Source organism: Lactuca serriola, chromosome 4 (genome assembly GCF_051521515.1).
Source record: "Lactuca serriola cultivar US96UC23 chromosome 4, Lser_US96UC23_V15, whole genome shotgun sequence".
In the NCBI taxonomy this organism is placed as follows: domain Eukaryota; kingdom Viridiplantae; phylum Streptophyta; class Magnoliopsida; order Asterales; family Asteraceae; genus Lactuca; species Lactuca serriola.
In genome coordinates, this window is record NC_136411.1 from 4,173,712 (window position 1) to 4,196,683 (window position 22,972).

The window sequence follows — 22,972 nt, forward strand, 5'->3', positions numbered from 1 at the left end:
CAGGATACGTCGCGTATGTAATGGATACCTGGGAGGCGGGTAAGGCGACAGTGAGCGAGGTTCCGGTGGTGTGAGATTTCGCAGATGTCTTCCCGGAGGAGCTTCCTAGGATACCTCTGGAGCAACAAGTGGAGTTCAGGATTGACCTCGTTCCTGGTGCGGCTCCGATAGCCAAGACACCGTATCGGTTGGCTCCTCCCGAGATGCAGGAGTTGTCTACGCAGCTGGAGGAGTTGCTAGACAAGGGATTTATTCGTCCGAGCAGTTCACCCTGGGGAGCCCCGATCCTGTTTGTGAAGAAGAAGGATGAGTCGCACCGGATGTGCATAGACTATCGGGAGCTGAATAAGGTAACGGTAATGAACCGTTACCCACTCCCGAGGATTGATGATCTCTCTGACCAGCTTCAGGGAGCGTCTTGGTTTTCCAAGATCGATTTAAGTTCGGGATACCATCAGATGAGGGTCAGAGAGGAGGATGCGCAGAAGACCGCGTTTCGGACGCGCTATGGCCATTATGAGTTCGTGGTGATGCCGTTTGGGCTCACCAATGCTCCTGCCGCGTTCATGGACCTCATGAACCGCGTATGCAGACCGATGTTGGATCGGTCTGTGATAGTTTTCATTGACGACATCTTGGTTTATTCCAAGACACAGGAGGAGCATGAGGAGCATCTGAAAGAGGTATTGGAGACCCTGAGGATGGAGGGCTTGTATGCCAAGTTCTCCAAGTGTGAGTTTTGGTTGCGCGAGGTGCAATTTCTCGGACACCTTGTCAACCAGAATGGGATTCTGGTCGATCCGGCCAAGGTCGAGGTCATGATGAGGTGGGAGGTTCCGAAGTCTCCATCTGAGATTCGGAGTTTCCTAGGATTGGCAGGCTACTATCGGAGATTCATTCAGGATTTCTCCAAGATAGTCGTACCCCTGACGCGGATGACGAAGAAAGTCGTGGTCTTTCGGTGGGGACCCGAGCAGCAGGCTGCGTTTGAGACACTGAAACAGAGATTGTACGAGGCGCCAATCTTAGCCCTGCCAGAGGGCGTAGAGGATTTTGTAGTTTACTATGACGCGTCCATTTCAGGGTTGGGCGCGGTACTGATGCAGAGGGGGCATGTCATTGCCTACGCTTTGAGACAGCTCAAGCCTCACGAGGCGAACTACCCAACGCATGATTTGGAGTTGGGGGCGGTGGTTTTTGCCCTCAAGATTTGGCGGCATTACCTCTATGGGGTTCGATGTACCATCTACACGGACCATAAAAGTTTGAGGTACCTCATGGATCAGTCGAATCTGAGCATGAGGCAGCGTCGGTGGTTGGACGTGGTGAAGGATTATGATTGTGAGATCCTTTACCACCCAGGGAAGGCCAATGTGGTGGCCGATGCGCTTAGCCGCAAGGCGGCGCTGATCAGGGATATTTGTATGAGGATGACTGTGGTGACTCCCCTGTTGGAGCAGATCCGGGAGGCTCAATAGGAGGCTGTGAAGGAGGAGCATCGGAAGAGTGAGCGAATAGTGGGTCAAGTCACCTCTTTCGATTATGATAGCCGAGGACTATTGACACTACACCGTAGGGTGTGGGTGCCATATCACGGAGGCGTGCGTCAGATCTTGATGGAGGAGGCGCATAAATCCCGATTTTCTATTCATCCAGGGGTGACGGAGATGTATAGGGATCTTCGTCTAGATTATTGGTGGCCCTGCATGTAGCGGGATGTGGCTTGGTACGTTGAGCGGTGCTTGACCTGCAGGAAGGTCAAGGCCGAACATCAGAGACCACATGGCAAGATGCAGCCGTTGGACATCCCGTTGTGGAAATGGGAAGATATCACGATGGATTTTATCACGAAGCTTCCCAGGACCGCGCGTGGAGTAGATTCGATTTGGGTCATCGTGGATCGATTAACCAAGAGTGCTCATTTTATTCCGATTCAGGAGAGCATATCGGCCGAGAAATTGGTCGACATCTATATTAGGGAGATTGTGGCGCGGCACGGGGTGCCAGTATCGGTTATCTCGGACAGGGATGTGCGTTTTACTTCCAGGTTTTGGAAAAGGTTTCATGACGAGTTGGGGACTCGTTTGCATTTCAGCACCGCCTTTCACCCGCAGACAGATGGTCAGAGCGAGCGGACCATCCAGACTCTGGAGGATATGTTGCGGGCGTGCATGCTAGACTTCGGTGGTAGCTGGGACACTTATCTTCCCCTGGCTGAGTTCTTATACAACAACAGCTACCACACGAGTATTGACCGTCCCCCATTCGAGATGTTGTACGGTCTTAGGTGCAGGACCCCGATATGCTGGGGTGAAGTTGGCCAGAGAGTCATGGGGAGCACCGAGGTGGTGCTCAAGACGACCGAGAGGATCCAGCATGTTCGGAGCAGGCTTCAGACTGCTCAGAGTCGACAGAAAAGTTATGCCGACAAGCATCGATCCGACTTGGAGTTCCAAGTCGGGGATATGGTTCTCCTGAAGGTGTCGCCTTGGAAAGGCGTCATTCGATTCAGGAAGCGGGGCAAGTTGGGCCCGAGATTTATCGGACCGTTCAGGGTTGTAGCCCGGGTGGGCAAGGTGGCGTATAGGCTGGATCTGTCAGTCGAGCTCAGCCAAATCCACAACACTTTCCATGTTTCTCAGCTGCGGAAGTGCCTAGCGGACGACTCAACAGTAGTGCCGATAGAGGATATACAGGTTGATGACAGCCTGAATTACATTGAGCGCCCAGTCGCAATCCTCGACAGAAAGTCGAAGGATTTGAGGAACAAGCGAGTGGAACTCGTGAAGGTGCAATGACAGCACCGAAAGGGATCGGAGTGGACTTGGGAGCCGGTGGAAGAGATGATGGAGCATTACCCTGAGCTGTTTCATGATCGAGCAGCAGACTTTGAGGACAAAGTCTAAAATAAGTGGGGGAGATTTGTAGCACCTGGTTCCTGGTATGTAAGATATATCTGAGTATTTTGTATTTTGGCCTTGGACTCGGCGAGTTGGAGGCCCGACTCGCCGAGTAGAGACGAGACTTGGGACGCGATTAAGTTGGCGACTCGGCGAGTCCATATTATGGACTCGGCGAGTCCGCGCTGTCTGATGAAACCCTAATTTCCAAGGGTTTGCACCCTATTTAAACAACCATTTGCGCCCCAACTCCGCCCCATTCACCCTCAGAGCCCCCCCCCCCCCCCCACACACACACACACTCGTTCAAAGCTTTATTCCTTGAGAGTTGAAGCATTCCTAGTGTGTTTTGAAGTTTTGGAGAAGGGAGAAGAGTGGATCAAGAAGAAGAAGAAGAGGTCAACCATCTTTGAGCAATCTCAGAGTTTCCCTTGAGGTACCTCTTCATCAAAGGGGAAGGAGCTGGCGCGGTAGCGGCACATCATGCACACACACTGATTTCCGCATTTACGAGATTTCTATGGGATTTGTACTCTGATATTTCGATTGGTTGTATGATTTGGCTTTTAGACATGGGTTATGTTGTGTTATGGTTTGGTCAAACAATATTTTTAATTATTAATGTTTTCTAAAGTAATGTTTTAAAAACGAAATTTTTGGACGTGAAAATTGGGTCGTTACAATATCACAGTTTGGCTTGTTATATTACATTATTTTTTTCACTCCTGTGTTATTCGTTTATAAATATTGGGCTTTATGTTGATACAGATACAATAGCTTGATTAGACAAAAATATACACATAGGAAGAATGGAAGATTTCTATTAAAAAGGGAACTCGGGTGACACAATTACGTTTTATTCAAATATGATTATAATTGTATTGGATAGAACGAATGGAAGAATGCTATGGAAAAGGGAAATCGGGTGACACAATTACGTTTTATTCAATTATGATTATAATTGTATTGGATTCAGTCTTGCATATTTAATTACGATTATAGTGTTAGTATACTCATTTATGGCTTGTTTATTATAAATGTATGAATTTGTTCCATAGTATATTCATTTATGAACAAATTAATATAACCTTATTCATGTATGAACATATATGTATTTAAAATTTTCATATTATAGTAAAACACTAATTTCATAAAATTATAAACCATATTATGATTTTATAATCATATATGAATGAATCACACATAAACCAAATAAACCAAATGGTAGAAGGAAAAAGCATGAGGTTTTTATTTTGAAAAAAAAAATTAATAAAAATTATATTTACGATCTGTTAAAAAAGAAAAAAATCAATTCTTTTTTTTGGTAACAAAATCCCTAGATTTCAGAAAGTACAATTTAATTTAATTTTATTATAGTTTAATTAAATTACACATTTACAAATATACCCTTATATATTGATTGGTCTAGAATTGTTCTCGCGTTCTCAACCTTTTAGGTGTTCTCATTTGATCTTTTCCATATATATATATATATATATATATATATATATATATATATATATATATATATATATATATATATATAGCAATGATCATTTGAGAACTTATAGTTTCCCGAGAACCCGATAACTAAAAGTGGAGCGTTGGATCAATTATTTGGATGGCTTAGATGATCAATGACATATTTTGTAAATATAATTGTCTTTAGTGGCATATTAGGTTTCTGTAAACATAATCATAAGGGTATTATCGGTATGAAAAAAAATCTGGAAATTAGATCATTCCCCAAAAATCCGGTCGATTCTTTTTCTCCTAAATCCATCGATTGTCTCACCCAACGACTCTCTTTCTTTTAGAGCTTCATTGGCGATTGCTTCTAGATCAGATCCTTCCGCCTTCCATATCGGTGCCCTCTGCCTTCCAGATCAACATCGGTCTCCACAACGATCACACCTCGTTAATTTCCGTCTATTTTCCTCCATGATTTAACCACGAACATGGAGGCACAAACCTCCTCGGAGCAACCCCTTTCAGAAAACGAAAACAGTGAAGTTACCAATCCATACAACTAATAACATCCGTAAATCTCTTCACCTTCTTCTCTTTGATGCTAGACGTAAATCTATTCAGAGCTTTCTCAATCGATTTCATTTCTCACATTCATCATTCTGATTCTATATCTATTTAGAGCTTGTTCACTATGGCTAGAGTTATAATTATGTTCATCGGTGTTTTTGTGGTGATAGATGAGATTGTGTTTAAATCCAATTTCTAGATATGTCCCTAGCTTTAGATTCTTTTTAGGTTCTTTGTGTTTCTAGTCATGAATCAGATCATCATTCGCATGCTCCGCCAAATCCTTCCATTGGTTCATCAGGTAATCACCCCTAACCACAAAATTTTCATTCTCTTCCTCCCTAATCGAATCATGAAACTATAATTGTTCTTATAGAGGAGAAAAAGGAAGCAATCAAGCATTTGTGTGTGGACTGATTATCACCGGAGTCGAGATGATTTTCTCACTAAATTGCTTTCCGATCTCCTCGCTAGAAACCACAAACCGGATTAATTTGATGTTGATGTTGATTGGACCAGGTTATTCACTGAAATTCAAATCCTGTAAGAAAGCAGGATACAAGAAACCCGTAACAAATTTCTCATCTGATCTCAAGATAAATCTTTGTTTTTCATTTGTGTTTTTTTTCATGTTTATTAACAGCAATGTGATTTGGTACATGATGTGTGTAGGATGGAGAAGCTTATGCTTACCTGCTTAATGTTCTTGCACCAGAACATTGCAGCCCAGGCACATTGGGTACCAAGAATCCGGCTGAAAGGGCAAATTTGGTACTCGAGCATGCAGAAAAAATGGATTGCAAAAGATACTTGGCTCCTAGAGATATCGTTGAAGGCTCTGTAAATCTAAACCTTGCATTTGTGGCACATATTGTTTAAGATTCACTTGGTAGGTAAGTTATTAAAAAATTAAAATTTAAGAATATTATAGAGTAATTTACTTTATATTGATCTTTTACATAATTAACCTGAGAAATTTCAAAACAAAACAAATGGAGTGACACCAAGAAGATGGATATATTACTGCAATCTTGTCCTCAGTAAAATCATAACCAAGTGGACTGGTGGAGAAGATTGGGTACTCAACACTGAAAAATTAGTAGAATTGCGTAAGGTAATAACTAATAAATTTAATTTTATCTTTCTTTTTTTTTCTCTATATTCATCACAATCCATATCATTATAAAGTTTTTATCAGGAGCTTTAAAACGAGTCCACTATTGATTATGATGTTTCAAATCTTGATTTTAGAATTAAGAAATGACTAATTACACATTGTAAATGTTATATTTTAAAACAATACAATAATATATATATATATATATATGTGTGTGTGTGTGTGTGTTAGTTTTATTTTTAGAATAATATGATATTTTTTATGTGATTTTTTAACTTTTAAGTGTGGTTATAAATAAATGATGTCTGTTTGGATAAAGACAAAGTCTGTGATCCAGAACTATTGACCTTTTGTTTTTATTTTTTTATGCAGTTTGCATATAATGAGGATCTACAAAGTGAGTGGAAAGCTACAAAAAGGAGCAACAAAATCAAGGTTGTGTAATTCCTTAAAGAGAAAACAAGATATTTTGTTAGTCCTGATGCAATGTTTGCTAATTTCCTGTATTTCCTCTTGCATATATAGATTTGCTCTTGATATTGACCTTGATGCTCCAAAAATTAGAATTTCTATAACATTAAATGCCTCATCAAAGTATAAAATTCATTTTCGTTTGGATTTTGGTCATTTTACATTGAGGAGAGAGGTATATTTTAATTAATCTTTGGGATATTTTCTGTTCCATCATTGATTTCTGATTCGGTGACTAATAATCTAATCCATTAGTATAATATATAAATGAAAATATAATTTTATTGAAGTATTTTGGTTGCAAACTTTACATATGAATTACATGTGATTCACATGTAAATCACATGTAATTTACATATGATTCACATGTAAATCACATATGAATTACATGTGATTCACATGTAATTTATATGTGATGTAAATCACAAGTGAATCACACATGAATTACATGTGATTCACATGTAAATAACATGTAATTCACATGTGATTTACATTTTAATCACATGTACTTCACATATGATTCACTTGTGATTCACATGTAAATATGAATTAATGTCATTCACGTGTAAATCACAAGCGAATCACATATGAATTACATGTGATTCACATATAAATAACATGTAATTCACATATGAAAATCGAGGAATGGAAAGCGAGGCGACAACTTTTGGTTGTTCCTTCAAGCTATTGCAGTGGGAAGCTTGACCCCCACATAGTTTGTTAAATTAATCAATTGACTAAAACTCCCAATTTCCATGACCCCAATTGGTTGATACTACAGTTTGTGCTCACAGGCGAGTCCCTTCCCATAACAAAGCACCCTAGAGAAGGAGTTTATTCAGGCTCCACATGCAAACAAGATTGAAGGATCTGGACGCATCCGGATTCACATGGCTGGTCAACTACAGAAGCTGCGATCTATCACCTTCAAGCTGGATATGGATGGCTTGGTATCCAATATATCGGATACCTGTGGGCCCAACATTGAAGGATCTGGACGCATCTTTTTTGACCTTTCATTCCTTGTCAACACAAGCACATCCTCAAGGTACTTTTTTTTACTTGCTTATTATTGTTATATACTTAAATATATAAAATAATATTATGATTATGGTTTGTGTAGAGGAGGTTGATTGTGTTCGTTTTCCAGTAATTAGGATGGCTTCCTACAAGCTAAAAGGTTCAATTATAAGTTCACATGCCCCACAGGAATGTCACCAACATAATACTCTTTTCCAGGCTGCTACCAACTGGCTTAACAATTTATAGGCTCTTGCTCTTCTCCCCGATTATCTGTTTTTCCTCAGCCGCTACCATTCACAATGAACAAATTTCAAAATCTATACCTATAATATAAGTAAATAAATAACCAATATCATTTCACCCTAATAACTAATAATAACCTACCTGACCTTTGGTTTATGGATTTTTTTTATTTAGGCAAAATGCTTGTAAGGGTGTTAGTGTTGTAAGTTGAGGTTTTTAGCGACCAAGATTTTAGACAATTCTTATGCACTAGTCTAAATACACACAAACACATACAAAAAGTGCTTAGCTAGGCTACTTTTTATTCGAATTATTTGATGCTTTCTTATAACATGTCTGGATCCGACTAAAATTAAACAAAGTCTATTATTAGAAACATACTACTAGTTTATATAAATAACACAACATTGGAAGAAATGTGATGTATGATTGTGAAGTTGAGAGTTTATGTTAGTTAATACAACTACTACTCTACCAAAATATGAGCTAACTATTTCTGGTTACATCATGTGGAAGTGGAACAGAACATAAAATTAAATCCAGTCCCTACATCTTAAATCAATTTTCTCCAATTGGTTGATACTACAGTCCGCACTCATAGGCGAGTCCCTTCTCGTAACAAATCACCCTGGGGAGGGAGTTTATTCAGGCTCCACATGCAAACAAGGAGTGATTAATTGAAGCAGTAGTCATTGCCACAGGAGTGCACACTTTTTTTGGAAAGGTTGCACATCTTGTAGACTCTACAAACCAAGTAGGCCATTTTCAAAAGGTACAAAACCACATACACATCTATGATCTACCTTTTTTGATTTTATAAAAGGGTATCTTGGTATAATAATAATAATAATAATAATAATAATAATAATAATAATGTTATCATATCTTCTAGGTTTTGACTGCAATTGGAAACTTCTGCATATGCTCAGTTGCAGTTGGAATGATAAAATTGTGCGATTATGGCAACTGTCCAGCAAATCTTGTTTGAAGATCTTCTCTCACGGTGATTATGGTAAGGAATCTATTAAGTAAAACAACTCGTGTCTGTTTATGTTGTTGGTATTTAGGGACAAGTTTATAACTTTTTTTATTTGTTATTGTTGTCGAATGTTGATATACAGTGACTTGCATACAATTTAATCCTGTTGATGATAGATACTTCATTAGTGGATATTTAGATGCAAAATTTCGCATATGGAGCATTCCTGATAGACAAGTTGTTGATTGGAATGATTTGCATGAAATGGTCACTGCTGCTTGCTATACACCAGATGGTCAGATTGTCACCCATACATTATTATATATTTCTATTTATTTTTTTCAAAGTTTAATAAAAAATATTAAAATAATCAATTAAAGAAATAACACATTATTAGGCCTCATGCATACACATATAGTTGGTGGCAGATGGAAAGTCACATGCATGTGTGTGAATTTTAGTAACAATTTAAATTATAAACTAAAGTTATAGAACTTATTTATAACAATTATGGACCTCAAAGATAAAATAAAGTTATAGAAGTTATAGAACTTATTTGTAATATTCTATTTCTTGAACCAATTGTACATTTCTTTTATGGTTCGGTAGTTTTAGCTTTTTACTTTTAAAGAATTACATTTCTAAAAATTGTGGTATAGTAGTTTTCTTAAGGCAAGATGCTATTTTGGCAACTGAAATTAAGCACAAGGTACAACCAACATTCAAGATTCTTATTTCGGATCAAATCACAAATTCACAATATATTTATGTGTCTTTGTTATACATACAGATAAGGAAGGTAGATTCGACTTGGGACATGGAGGCTGATGAAGGATACAATTACACACATATTCTAGTAAGAAACAAAGTTGGATGATTATTTGTTAGTTTTATAGGAATGTATAACCGATGTTAGCAATGTATTATTTTTGTTTAACATTTGAATGATTATTTGTATGACATTATAATTTGTGCAATTTATTTTATTTTTTGTGTATGAAATTGTATTTTATATTATGCAATGGATTGTATTTTTGGTATATGGTATTTTATTTCTATTATGACATATTAAATGAAAATTTAATTTAAAAATTAATAAATATATAAATATATTTTTTTAAACATTTAAATTTACGATACGCAAAAATGTATGTCATCTTCGTTTATGACATGGCCTTTCTTGACAGGGGTTTTAATGATACACATTGCGTGGCATAAATGTGCGTCGTCTCTCGTTATGACAGGGCCTTCCTTGACACGCATTTGCGCGTCGTCTGAGCGTTTTACGACACGCATTGCGCGTTGTAAAATACTGTTTTTCTAGTTGTGGATAAAATCCATGAAGTGATTCAGATGAACATGGGTTGAATCCAATACTCGAATCTTATTCCAGGAGCACTCATGAAAACTGCAGTTATGTCCTAGACAAACTACATACCCATTTATGACAGTCTTGCCTCAATACCTACTTCCAAAGTATGATCGACTGTGGATGGTTTGAATAACCTAGTTATTCGGGAAGTCAAAACATGCAAAGTGAAACACAAGAATAATACTAATCCTATATGGCCCCAAAACCTTTGATTCATATTGATTACTCATTATTAATTGTATAATGTTTCGAGTGATCAACTTAATACTTGAATTAGAACAATAGTTATGTCATGCTCCAAGCATGCACACTATGTTGGTCTAAACAATAGTTATGCCATGCTCCAAGCATGCACACTATGTTTGTCTATGGTCCTTACTTTGTGAAATAGATCGATTGAAAAACATTTCAATGATGCTTATCTCATAATTCCAAATCCTTATTGCAAGTGTAAGAATTCCAAATTCTTGTCACTGCTAGAAAGTGTTAGATTCTAAACTGTCATACAATGATTCTTTTGTAATGTCTAGGTACCAAAAGTCACGGAGACTTGACCAATGATATTACAAAATGTTCCTTTGGAGATTGTTACACGACAATTCCATGGAAATGAAGTCTCAAATTCAAAGTACATTCCTTTGAACATCATTCTTGCATAAAAATTTCTAACTTTCTCATCTATTCTTCAACTCCCAATATGAAACATTCCATATTTGTCATACAATAATTCATTATCAATAAACTCCTATCTATTCATAATAATGTCAATATGGTCCATCTATTACTATACTTCCAACTGTACTTAAGCAACCAACCCTTGACGAACCTTAGATTGTCATTTGGAAAATTTTAGAATGGATAAATATTATAGCACATGTAATAGATCCTATACCTAAAGCATATTGGACACGATTCATAAAGACATGACACCTAACCAGTCTTTTGCTACAATATTTCTATTTGCCATGTTCTCATAATTCGAATTATGAAAAGGGTTGTCGTAATCATAATCGAATTTTGAGAACGCAATTAACATAATCATGAGTAAATTTGATTAAAATTTCACAATCTAAGCTTTTATATTTGAAATGAATGAAGTATAATTTTCTCTCCCATTAATTATAGCAAAACAACTTTTCAAACTCTGCAACTTGCAAATTGAAACTTTTGTTTTCTATAATTAATATTGCTAACTTGCAACATTTACCATAATTGATTATGCTCCCACTAGCATAATAATTATTATCTTACTAGCATAATACTTATGCCCCCACTAGCTTTGACATGTAGTCAGAAATCGGTTGGACTTCTAGAAATCAATACTTATTGAATTTCATTACCAAGGTTCAAATTTCTTTATCTAGGCCTCTCAAGCTCATACACCTTTCCTTAGATAGCTCACATGTGTGTCTAAACTATTTAAGAACTTACACCAATAAGTCTCAAATGTTTAAACCTTTTGCCATTGCTCACAATTCGAATTATGAAAAGGGATGACGTAATCATAATCAAATTTGAGAATGCAAATATCACAACTACTATCTCCTTAAAATCTACTTAGTGAAAGCGTTTCCTCATAATCATTTTCATGAATCGGAGAGAAACCTCATGACACTTAGATTTTTATGGTGTATGTGTTCCTATCCATATGAATTTGTCAAAACCACAATCACAAGACAATGTTAGTGACAAATCCAAACTCATATAGGCTGAACTTGTTCGGTCTTAATTTCTTGTCACTTGGCATCACAAGGGTCTACCATTACTTCAAAGTAGTTATGCAAAAAACTAAGAACTCATAGAACTCACATGTATAGTCAACTTTCACTAGAGTGGGCATAAAAATAAGAATATGTCAACACGATAGGTTATAAACCTCAAGTTGTGTGCTAGTGATAAACAATAGGTTTTACCCTTGATTAGTTCTTGAAACTTTCAAGATCTTTAAGACTCTCACTGTCCTCTTGACATATAAGATTCTCTTGTCAAGAACCATTCCTTGACAAACAAATATTCAAGAGTTAGTGCAGATTCTGATCAAGACAAACACTTCATACAATTGATCATAGTTGGTCTTTGTCTTATCCAAGACATCACAACTTACCAATTTCAAATGTACAAGAGTAAGAAACATTTTAATCTACATCTGACAAGTGTTTTAAACCTTTCTTAAGATTATGTCACTCAAATTACATTCTTGGAGTATGACTTTAAGAATTGTTTTGGAACGAAGTATGACTCATCTTCTTGATTTAACCATTTCAACAATTTATGAATCCTCTTCTTAGCCATAAGAGTGCACTAAGATGTCCTTAGAGGGTCAGTTGTGATATGGTTTTCCATAATCATTAAGATGATTATAAAACATGATACTAAAGTATTCTCCCATCTTTTCATATTGGAGAAGCTTTTATCCTTTTGCCTAATTTGATTCCACTCATTCCTTCTGCTATACATTGAAACTTTTCCAATGTTTCAGAATTATGCTTAAACTTGTAAGCATAACCATATTTACTAAACTTTAGTAAATCATGACGAATAGTCTTTTCAGTTTTTTTTGTGGTGGACTTAACCAGTTCACAAGAATGTGTACTCGATCCTTTAGTCATTCACTTGACTCACATATACATGTGATCAAGGAATTAGTCTTAATTTTTCAAAGATGAAAATTCTCATTCATCATACAATACAACTTGCATGATTATGAGTTTCTGTCCAATTGAAACTTGGGTGATGAGAGTCTTTCCTTATTTTGGTAAATTTTGACACTACCACAATCGAAATAATCAAATCCATATTGCTAACATTAGAAACATACAAACACTAATTTTCAAAAATGCCATTGCAAGGAGATATAATAAAATAAAGCAAAACAATTTTTTTATATCTTTATAAAATGCGGAAAAAAACTTTTACTTACAATGCAACTTCAAATGAAAACTATGTTATTACAAGTTTCTAAGCAATCTATCATAACTCCTAAGCAGCATCTCAAAATCCGATCTTCGAACTATGCGATCGAAATCCATCTTCGTGGTCAGATTCAACATACTCTTACTTTTTAAGCTTCCTTCCCTTTACTTGATCCTACAAAACATCAAAATGCAACCTTGTCACATTATGTATTAAGAATCAATAATTAGGAACTTAATAGAGTTAGACAGTAGACTTAACTGGAGCATAACCATACAATCTGATTAAACTTCTCAGGTAGTCAGGGCAGCTTCGCTTCCAATGTCCATTTCCTTGGCAGTAGAAACACATAGGCTCACATGCAATGGTCTCAGAATTGGCCTTTCTCTTATGATCAAAACTTTTGACCATGGCCAATTCCTTTCCTTTAGGAGAGGGAATCTCTTTTGGGATGTCCATGTCAACTTGGGATGTTGATCTTCCAGTTAGATTTGCTTGACCATTACACCAAATAATTTTTGATTCATCAACAATTAGCAAATAGGTGAGATCAATTAGGGTCATGTCGTGATCTGTCACATAGTAGTCTTTAACAAACTCACTCTATGACTCAGGAAGTGACTGAAGAACCCAATCAATAGCCAACTACCTTGGGAAGACGACACCCAACATCCTCAACCTATCAATATGCAGCTTCATGTCCAAGACATGAGTACATACATGCCTTCCATCTTTGTGTTTACTATTCAATAGGGATTGAGTGATCCTGAACTTTTCAAGTATTCGAGCTTGTGGGTCAGGGAGCATAATTGGAGGAGGTGGAGGAAGTGAAGTATGATTTTCACTTCCACGATCCAATCGTGGAACATCATCTTCGGAATGAAAGCTTGTTCTAGAAGATTTGGGAAGACCATAGTTGTTTGAGGCAGACATCTACAAGGGAGAAATTCAAGTTAGTTGATTTAGTCCTTAATATAACACCCAAATGAAATATCAAGGCTAGGACCCAACACAATATTTCACAATTCGGAAGAGGGATGTCGTAATCCGATTATAAACTATTTGAAGGTAGGTAAATGACGATTTACCAATTTCCATCACGAAAAACGAAAAATAATTTTAGGTTTTAAGTGAATTGAAATTACTAGATCCTTTGAGATTCATTGAACTTTTCAATGACATGTTTAAATCTCGATTGTGCCCTTCAAGTTTGTGACTGGGATGCCGGGGATCACAAACAAGGTGTGAATAATCATGCAAATTAGCTTGGTACACCTAATGTTACAAATAACTTAATCAATGTGCCGGTTAACGACACACGCTCCATTGATTTATGATTAACATCAAACTACCATTTGCCACACACTGTCAGTCCCAAATTAGTGTGCCGGTTAACCACACACGCTCCACTAATGACTTAACAACGTGCAAAATGTAATTTCATGAATTAGAACCATTTTCACTTACCCCACCACCACTTATATAACACATCCCATACACACATACACACCCACCCAAACCTAGACCATCTGTATGTTTATGCTCACGTGACCATACCTACTCCTACCACACCCTACCTAAACCAAACCCCCACTCACCACCTATCCAAACCCAAACCTACCAACCAACCTAAACTTACTCTCACTTAACTCGAACACACACCCACTTCTAAGTGCACCCTACCCTACACCTACACCTATATCACACATACACACACTCACACGCCCACATATACACACACAATAAGAGATACATATATTATCAATTTATTTTTTAATTATTTAAATTGCACAACTCTTAACTGAGTGACCATCTACTCTCTCCAAAAATAAAATATGTATTAAGTGTTTTTTATCAAGTGTAATTATATATATTTGTTTTGTAAAACTATTTTTTTGCTATATACATAAATGTAAATTTCCATAAAACATAAGTTTTAACTAGAGTTTAATAAATAATTTTCTTTATCACTTTATTAAATATTTTACAAACCGAACACCAATAATTTCTCTTTTTTAACATTTCACTTTGCTAACCTTAACAAAAACTAATCGAAAACATATGATATGGATCATAATATTTCCTCTTTTAATGAGGCCCAAGAAAGAGCCCATTACAGCTCACTTTATTACGCCCTAGGTTTTCTTTTTGTTCCATATATATAAACGCGGGTACACGAGCTGCGCCGGAAACACTCAAACCGAAAACCCGTTCCCGTCACCGCAGGAGGAGTAGAAGCAGCCATGGTACCTCCTTTCTCTCTGTGCATTTCATGCTATCTATTAGTCGGAAAATCGTATGAGGTTCTGAAACACCTTCGTTGTTAATTTTGCAGGTCAAATACTCAAAGGAGCCTGATAACCCCACCAAATGTAAGTATCTGAATCTCGATAGCCATTTAGTAATTCTATGTTTATAGGTACACGTTTCCTGTTTGCATCTCTCAACGAAACTCATGTTTAGGCTATGGTACTGCTGTTGGAAAACAGAGATAATCTGCTGTACTTTGACGTTTAGTTATTGCCTAATGCATCATTGATACACCGATGCGATCTGAATTTGGGATAATATAGCTAACGAACAACCTATCGTTGATGTTAATTGTACCTTTTAGCTAAAATACGACATACCCATATTAGCAACATCGCATGTATGCAAAACACTTTTTTTTTTTTTTTTTTTTAATGTAAACTTTAAAATCTGAAAAGACGACTTAGCTTCTTTAGAAGTATAGAACTATCATTTGAGGGTATTGGGTAATACATAAAAGTGTATTGTCTTTAAAGAATCGCAGTTAAAATGAATGCCTTGTAAAATCCCTGTATTGTAGCAAGAGTTATCTGATTTGAAAAGCGTTATTATAAGTTGTAATAATGAAATATAATGTAACACAAAAAGTCCACATTTTGGGATGTCATTGAAGAACAATCCCTTTGATATTTTTTTCTTACATGAATGTTGCTACCTATATTGCAGCCTGCAAGGCTAGGGGTTCAGACCTCAGATGTCACTTCAAGGTACCTTATTCTATTGTCATGGATGATACATATGTTTCTTTTCAAATCTCTTAAATCTTCATTTTCACAATCTCATGTAATGTTATTATTTGATTTCCCAGAATACCAGAGAAACAGCACATGCATTGAGGAAAATGCCTTTAATAAAGGCTAAGAGGTATTTGGAAGATGTTCTGATCCATAAACAGGCTATTCCCTTCACCCGATTTTGTAGGGGTGTTGGTCGTACTGCTCAGGCAAAAAACAGACATTCCAATGGTCAAGGAAGGTGGCCCGCCAAGTCAGCAAAGTTCATTTTGGATTTGCTTAAGAATGCTGAAAGCAATGCTGAGGTATGTAATGTAGCTGCTTCCTTTTTTATTATTTCATTAAGTCATTTCTTTAAAAAATAAAAATAACAAAACCTTGACCTTTTAGGTGAAAGGGTTAGATGTGGATGCCCTTTTCATTTCCCATATTCAAGTCAACCAAGCACAAAAACAAAGAAGGAGGACTTACCGTGCCCATGGGAGAATCAACCGTAAGTTTTTTTTTTTTTTTTTTTTTTTAAATAAAAACTCAAATTGATTGGGGGTATTTTTTTTTTTTTTTTTTTATGTTTGTAGCTTATATGTCTTCACCCTGCCATATTGAATTGACTTTATCTGAGAAGGAAGAACCCGTGAAAAAGGAGGTAATGTTTAAATTTTAATCTACATGGAGTTTTTATAAATCCTTTTGGTAAATAAGGTAGTATATGCTAATTTGTAGTTTGTTATATTTGCAGGCTGAATCTCAATTGGCAACCAGTGGCAAGTCGAAGAAACCTTGATTATGTTATCAAGTGCTTTTGGTTTTTGTAAGACTGAAATTGTTCTACTACATATTTTGATTTTGTACCAGGATATTGGATTTTTTTTTATGGTAGAAATTGAAATCTGGATTAAGTTTTGTATTTCTTTTAATCTAGTGTTGCATGAGGATGCTGTTTTGGTAATATTAAAACCTATTTTGTTGTTTTCAATTCCTGCTTTTAACAGATATTTGTGTCGTTGCTGGTTATATAAATGTTGACGTGATTTGTCAGAGCCTGTTTAGGATGAATTCAACTACACCTAGAGGTGTAAAAAATTGATACAATTTCCAATCGTGAAATCAACTTAACATTTAATAAACATGTTTGAGTAAAAAATTAAAACCTATATAATGGAACTTTACATTATGCAGCACAAATTAAACAGGAAAAGTTCAGGTTGTAATGAACAAATTGAAAGTTATTTGTTTAATTTGTAAGCATGAATTTATTTATCTCCATTTTTTTCTCATTTCCTTTTTTGTCTCCTAACGGTCACTTGAAAATTGAAATAACACGAAATGTTAATTAAAATTATAGGGTTAATGTCAAGCTCTCAACCATTTTAATGTTTCTAACTCGATACTAAAAAACCATGAAATATTTTGCTATCACTTAAAAAACCATGAACTATAATGAAAGCCCCTAAAATCCTGGCATTTTTGGCAGCCCAAGCAAAAACGGTGGGCCTTAGTGGGCTAGTCTTTCTGGTGTAGCCTATGGGCGAGTGCACTTCTAGCTAATCATTAATGACAACGCAACGCTTATGTGACATTTAATTAAAAAAAATATGGTAAATTTATCATATATGAGTCACTGTTTACTCTACTTTTAAGAACAACATGGTGAATTTGAATGCTTCTTGAAATAATTTTTTGTCGATGTGGCACAGCCTCAACGACGTTATAACACCTCGAATACCGTCCAAACTCCATGTTAAGGGTTCTTCCGTGGCTATGGTAAGGCTGGCAACGCATGTTTTCAAATGTTTCGGGTAAAAAATGATCGTTTGTGAATGGTCAAAAGGTTTTTTTTTCCACATATAAATACCCACATATACATACAAAATTAATACACCATTCTATTTCTCATTCTATTTACATAAAAATCAACCACATTTTCTTTTAACCAAGCTACGAAGCAAAAACCCCTCCACTAAACCAAAACACATCCGTGCCGACGGGTTTTACGGCATATGAAAGCTATATGAACCTCTTCAATACTCAAAACTCACCACAAATATCATTTCAAGGAAATACTTTTAATCCCGCCTCACCCCAAATGTAATTTCCTACATCGCCCTATATGTATCAAAACACAAATCTTCTCAATATATTTGCTTCCATGCCACCAAAAACCACACAATCACCACCTACACAACAAAAGTAAGATACGGTTTCCGAAATGCAAATGGGAGGTAGTCAGAAAGTTAGAGGGAAATGAAAAAAGAAAGAAAAAGCGATCGCAGAAAGTGAAGAAGAAGCTCCACTGTGGTGGAACCGGAAGAGGAGTATGCGTTGTAAGTGTCGTGGTACGTGACTTCAAAAAACCGAACTATAGGAAACGATATAAGAGTTAGTTTTTGGGAAACCGTGCTCAGAAAATTCCGCACGCTTATGAAGAAACCTCCATATCGCAATATCGATATGCTTAGTAGCAAGTGAACTCCAATAAGTCGTAGGTGCACCAAGTTCAATGCAATCTTCGACAGACTTTCTTCGCAAAAGCAAAATGGTGCGAATGATTTCGATTTGTTCAAAGCCGCGAGGGAGCAATATCGTCTTATTATAATAAAAATATGTGAACCCCATAACAAGTTTCCTAAAAAAGAATGAATGAAAATGAATAATCCATATAATTTTTCTAATTATAACGTTGCTTCTATTAATAATGAAATTAAGATGATTTATTAAATATTTATGGAGTATGGAAAATAATATCTACTAGTAAAAAAATGTATTTTTTTTAATTAATAGATAAAAGATAGTCAAATATTTAGTTATTTATGTGCAATTGTGATGAAATGTAAATGACAATTTTAATCTATATCAACATATATATAATTATAACAAATGTTAACGATAACAATTATTGGTTTAAAATGGAAAATGTAAATAATATGATGATTATTAATTGTAACTAAAAATTTTTAAGAAATAATTTGATATTAACTTAAATGAGTAAACATAAACAATATTTTGAAAAATAGAATATAAAATTTCGGTTTTTCAGTTCACTGTCCATAGCATCAAGCATGAACCGTAACAAAACCGAAAAATCGAAGATTTTACCGGTTCCGGTGGGTACCCAGCGGGTAGCGGTTCCAGAAAAATGAGAACCAGAACTAGAACCGCATAGGGCGATTCCAAAACTTTAGGAACCGGAACCACTTAAAGTAGTTTTGCTTATGGAACCGGCGGTTTCGAGGCGGTTTTGGTCCCGAAAGCAGATACCCTGTTCCAGTGCTCACCCCTCCACCCGTAGGTACTATACCTTGCCGCTTTCTGGATCTGCAACGCCCCCGGCTAGAATCCCGACGAAATGTGCTCTGGCGGTGGGTAGCGACTGCTAGGGTTATGAGATGAAAAAAAATAGAGAGAAAATGGTTTTTTGGGAGGTGATCGATGGTGGTTTTGGTTGGGTTGGCTCAATATCAAAGTATTGGAGTCGGTTGGAGATGTCGTAGGGGGTCACCGATGGGATGGTGATGGTGGATAGAAGATGTACCGAAGAAGAAAGTAGGGGATACGAGTTATCAACATGCTTAGCCCCATTTCTTTTTTAAAAGGCAATACTAATTATTTTTGATAATAAACAATCAATCAATAATTAATAAATAACAATAAACAAAAAATAAATAAATAAGTGCAAAATGATCTTTTTTATGTTTAGAGGGATAAAACGTGCAAATTTTAAACTAATGAGTGACTGTTCGAATTAATATTTGAAAATAGGGACTGAACGTGTCTTTTGACACTTAGATGGACGGTTGGTGTAATTTACTCTGAACATTAGTAATACATTTATAATAAAGTAATTATACATATATATATATATATATATATATATATATATATATATATATATATATATATATATATATATATTCTCTATCTACTCTAATAAATGAAAATGTCTTTGCCACATGTCCTTCTCTCATAAGATTAGCCACATGTCATTTTGTCATAATTTGAAATATATTTATTTTCCACTTGTCATTACTTTAATTTTCATTTTCAATATATCATTGATTTACTTTTCATAAAGTAAACCTACCATAATGACTATCAAATTTTAAATTTCAAATTCAATTCCAAATAAATTTATAGTTAAAACTTTTATGTTTAATATTTTGTTATAATTAACCCGTTTAGTACACACTAAACTCATAATTTTAATTAATTTATTATTTGCATATTTTTTTTTCGTATATTTCACTTATTTCAATTTCAAATTCAAATAAAATTTTTATTTAATCGTTCGTACTTAACATTTTGTTTTAATCAACCCGTATATTATACGGGTCTCACAACTAGTTCTTAATAAAAACCTCTTTATACTGCCACATGTCATTTTTTTTACATCCTATTTTGCCACGTGTCATTTTTTTTGTTTACCCAATATTATATTTTTCCCGCTCAGCATAGATCTCCTTAATTAATTGAAAAGCAATCTTCAAATCATATATCGTGAAATTTGCTATCAAAATTTTGAAATCCTTAATTTTCTGCTCCAAATTATCAAATATGGAAGTCAATTCCCAAAATCTCGCTATTCGCATATATCTCCATATACGGATTTTTAGGGCTTATTCAATTGGGTTTGGCTGCAAATTGGATAAATTGAAGAGGACTCTGATGGTTGCCTCTCCGCTCTTTGATGTTCGTATCAATCCCGATTCATGAAGCAAAGTCTCTTGCTCTGCTTAGTCCAGTGTATGCCGACCCTACCTCTAGTGGTCTTTCTAACTGATTTCAAGTTCTAATTTTAGATTAATGTATAATTTCATAATTTTATATTAGTATGTAATTTCAAATCATGAAATCTGATTCTTTTTGTATGTTACGCACATACAAGAGCGTTATAATATATGTTAGTAAAGTTTGTATAATTATGAGCTCTAATTTCTATTATGTTACTGGAAGTTAGAATAATTTCTTAGTTCTAAGTTTTAAGTTATAATTTTTAATTATTTGAGTTATCTGATTATACTCTTTTCTTGCTAAATCTGTTATCAGAGTTCATAGCATAGAAAAATTAGGGTTTGAGCGACTCTACATTGGTGGCCCCGATTCCAATAACTTATCCAAAATCGAAATCAATGAAGAGTTTGTATGTAAAGAAGTTCAGCAATTTGATGATTTGAAGAAGAAATGTGTGATCGATTCAGACATAGACAGCGAGGAAGACCATGAGTCATCTAAAGACAAGGAGAACATTGACAATTATTTGAGAAAAGTAGTATTTGAAGTTCTTCGATGTGTTAATAAAGGTCAGAAATCAAGATACTTCACTTAAAAGTAAAGATTTTAAGTTATCTGATACAGATAAATACCATACTCTATGATTCGACAATGTTGGAAACAATTAGAGAACAACAATTGACATCAATAACAGCTTACTTGGTGTCTGTTGTAGCCTGTAGTCCTAGGAGCACATTGTTATATGAGATTCAATGGATTCAACCCTCTACACACACGATAACATAGGCATGTACTTTTTCCGCTTAGACATTAGAGTCGATGCATAATAATTAAGGTATAAATACCCACCTATGAGTTATATTAATGCCTCTCGAATATTTAATATGTAGGTTATAATTTTTTTTTGATGACAACCAATTTTACACAGTATACAGAATACAAAATTTTGAGACTTTGTATATAAAACATATATAGTTAGCAATGAACAAAAGATAAAAATATTACATTTTTATTGAGGTAAGGGCTAATGTGAAAAAAATATCACTACACACATGCATATATGCACTAACACGCCTTTCAACGCATGTAAGATTCGTTTGATAACTTAAGGATTTTTTTTTTCAAAATGAGAAAAAATATAGATTTAAAATTAAGACGATGATAATATTTTTATTTTTTAGTTGTTTTTTTTTTTTTTTTTTTTTTTTTTTTTTTTTTTTTTTTTTTGAAAATCTTAGTTCAATTGTTCAAACATTTGATAGATAATTTGATTAGGAAGAATGTTCTGGATTAATGTTTGTATTTGGTTTATTGAATGATACATGTGTTTACACTGTCTACCCTCTTAATCTTTGTAATAACATTATACTAGCATATGTCCTAAGGTTTCCCCCCAAAAGGTGCTCGATTTGTAGCTTCTACATAATGTCGGACCATTTTGCCCTTGGTTTGCAATTTGTTTATTAAATGATGGGTTGATTTCTCTACAAAAAGAAATTGTTTCCAAATTCTACATAATGATAGGTCATTTTGACTTTTCTTAAATTATAAATGTGGTAGACTCAGTCAATTTCATTATCCTTCTTTCATCATCTTCTGCACAATATTTGGTACACATTTACAAGATTTGGATTGCTGCAAAAATTTGAATTCACTAATCCACTCCTTATGTCCCTATTTTCTTACACGTTTCTATTATAAATCTTGATTTCTTACTTTTATGTTATAAATATAATATTTTTAAAGTGTTTCATGTGAACATATGGCAATAAGTTCAGTTATATAAGATTACTAGTTTATAACCCGTGAAACCACGGCTACAAAATTAATTAAACTTTAATACTTAGCATACAAAATTATTAATCAATTATAATCGTTAATTTAAATAAATATTTGAAATTATATCATCTTATAATTTGTATTAATTTTATTTTAATTTTTATTGCATTGTTATTAATTTATTGTAATTAAAATAAAATTTTAAAATTTGAAATAAAGAATTAATAGGTTGACAAGTGACATGCATTAATTAAGATGTTTAATAGGATGACACATGACAAAAAAAGAATAAAATGTGTATTAATTAGGAGGCCTAATATGATAACACATGTCAAAAGGATATTAAAACTATTCTTTTATTAGAAT

General features: G+C 35.0%; 1 protein-coding gene across 1 annotated transcript; it reads left to right on the forward strand.

Annotated features, from left to right (window-relative positions):
* Positions 1-15,179: 15,179 nt before the first annotated feature.
* On the forward strand, positions 15,180-17,075 carry LOC145100926 (large ribosomal subunit protein uL22y-like). The gene is made up of 7 exons (XM_079038068.1): positions 15,180-15,301; positions 15,391-15,427; positions 16,032-16,072; positions 16,174-16,404; positions 16,490-16,592; positions 16,678-16,745; positions 16,839-17,075. The coding sequence occupies exons 1-7, from the start codon at positions 15,299-15,301 to the stop codon at positions 16,881-16,883; spliced, it is 528 nt and encodes a 175-aa protein (XP_078894194.1). The 5' UTR covers positions 15,180-15,298; the 3' UTR covers positions 16,884-17,075.
* Positions 17,076-22,972: the final 5,897 nt, after the last annotated feature.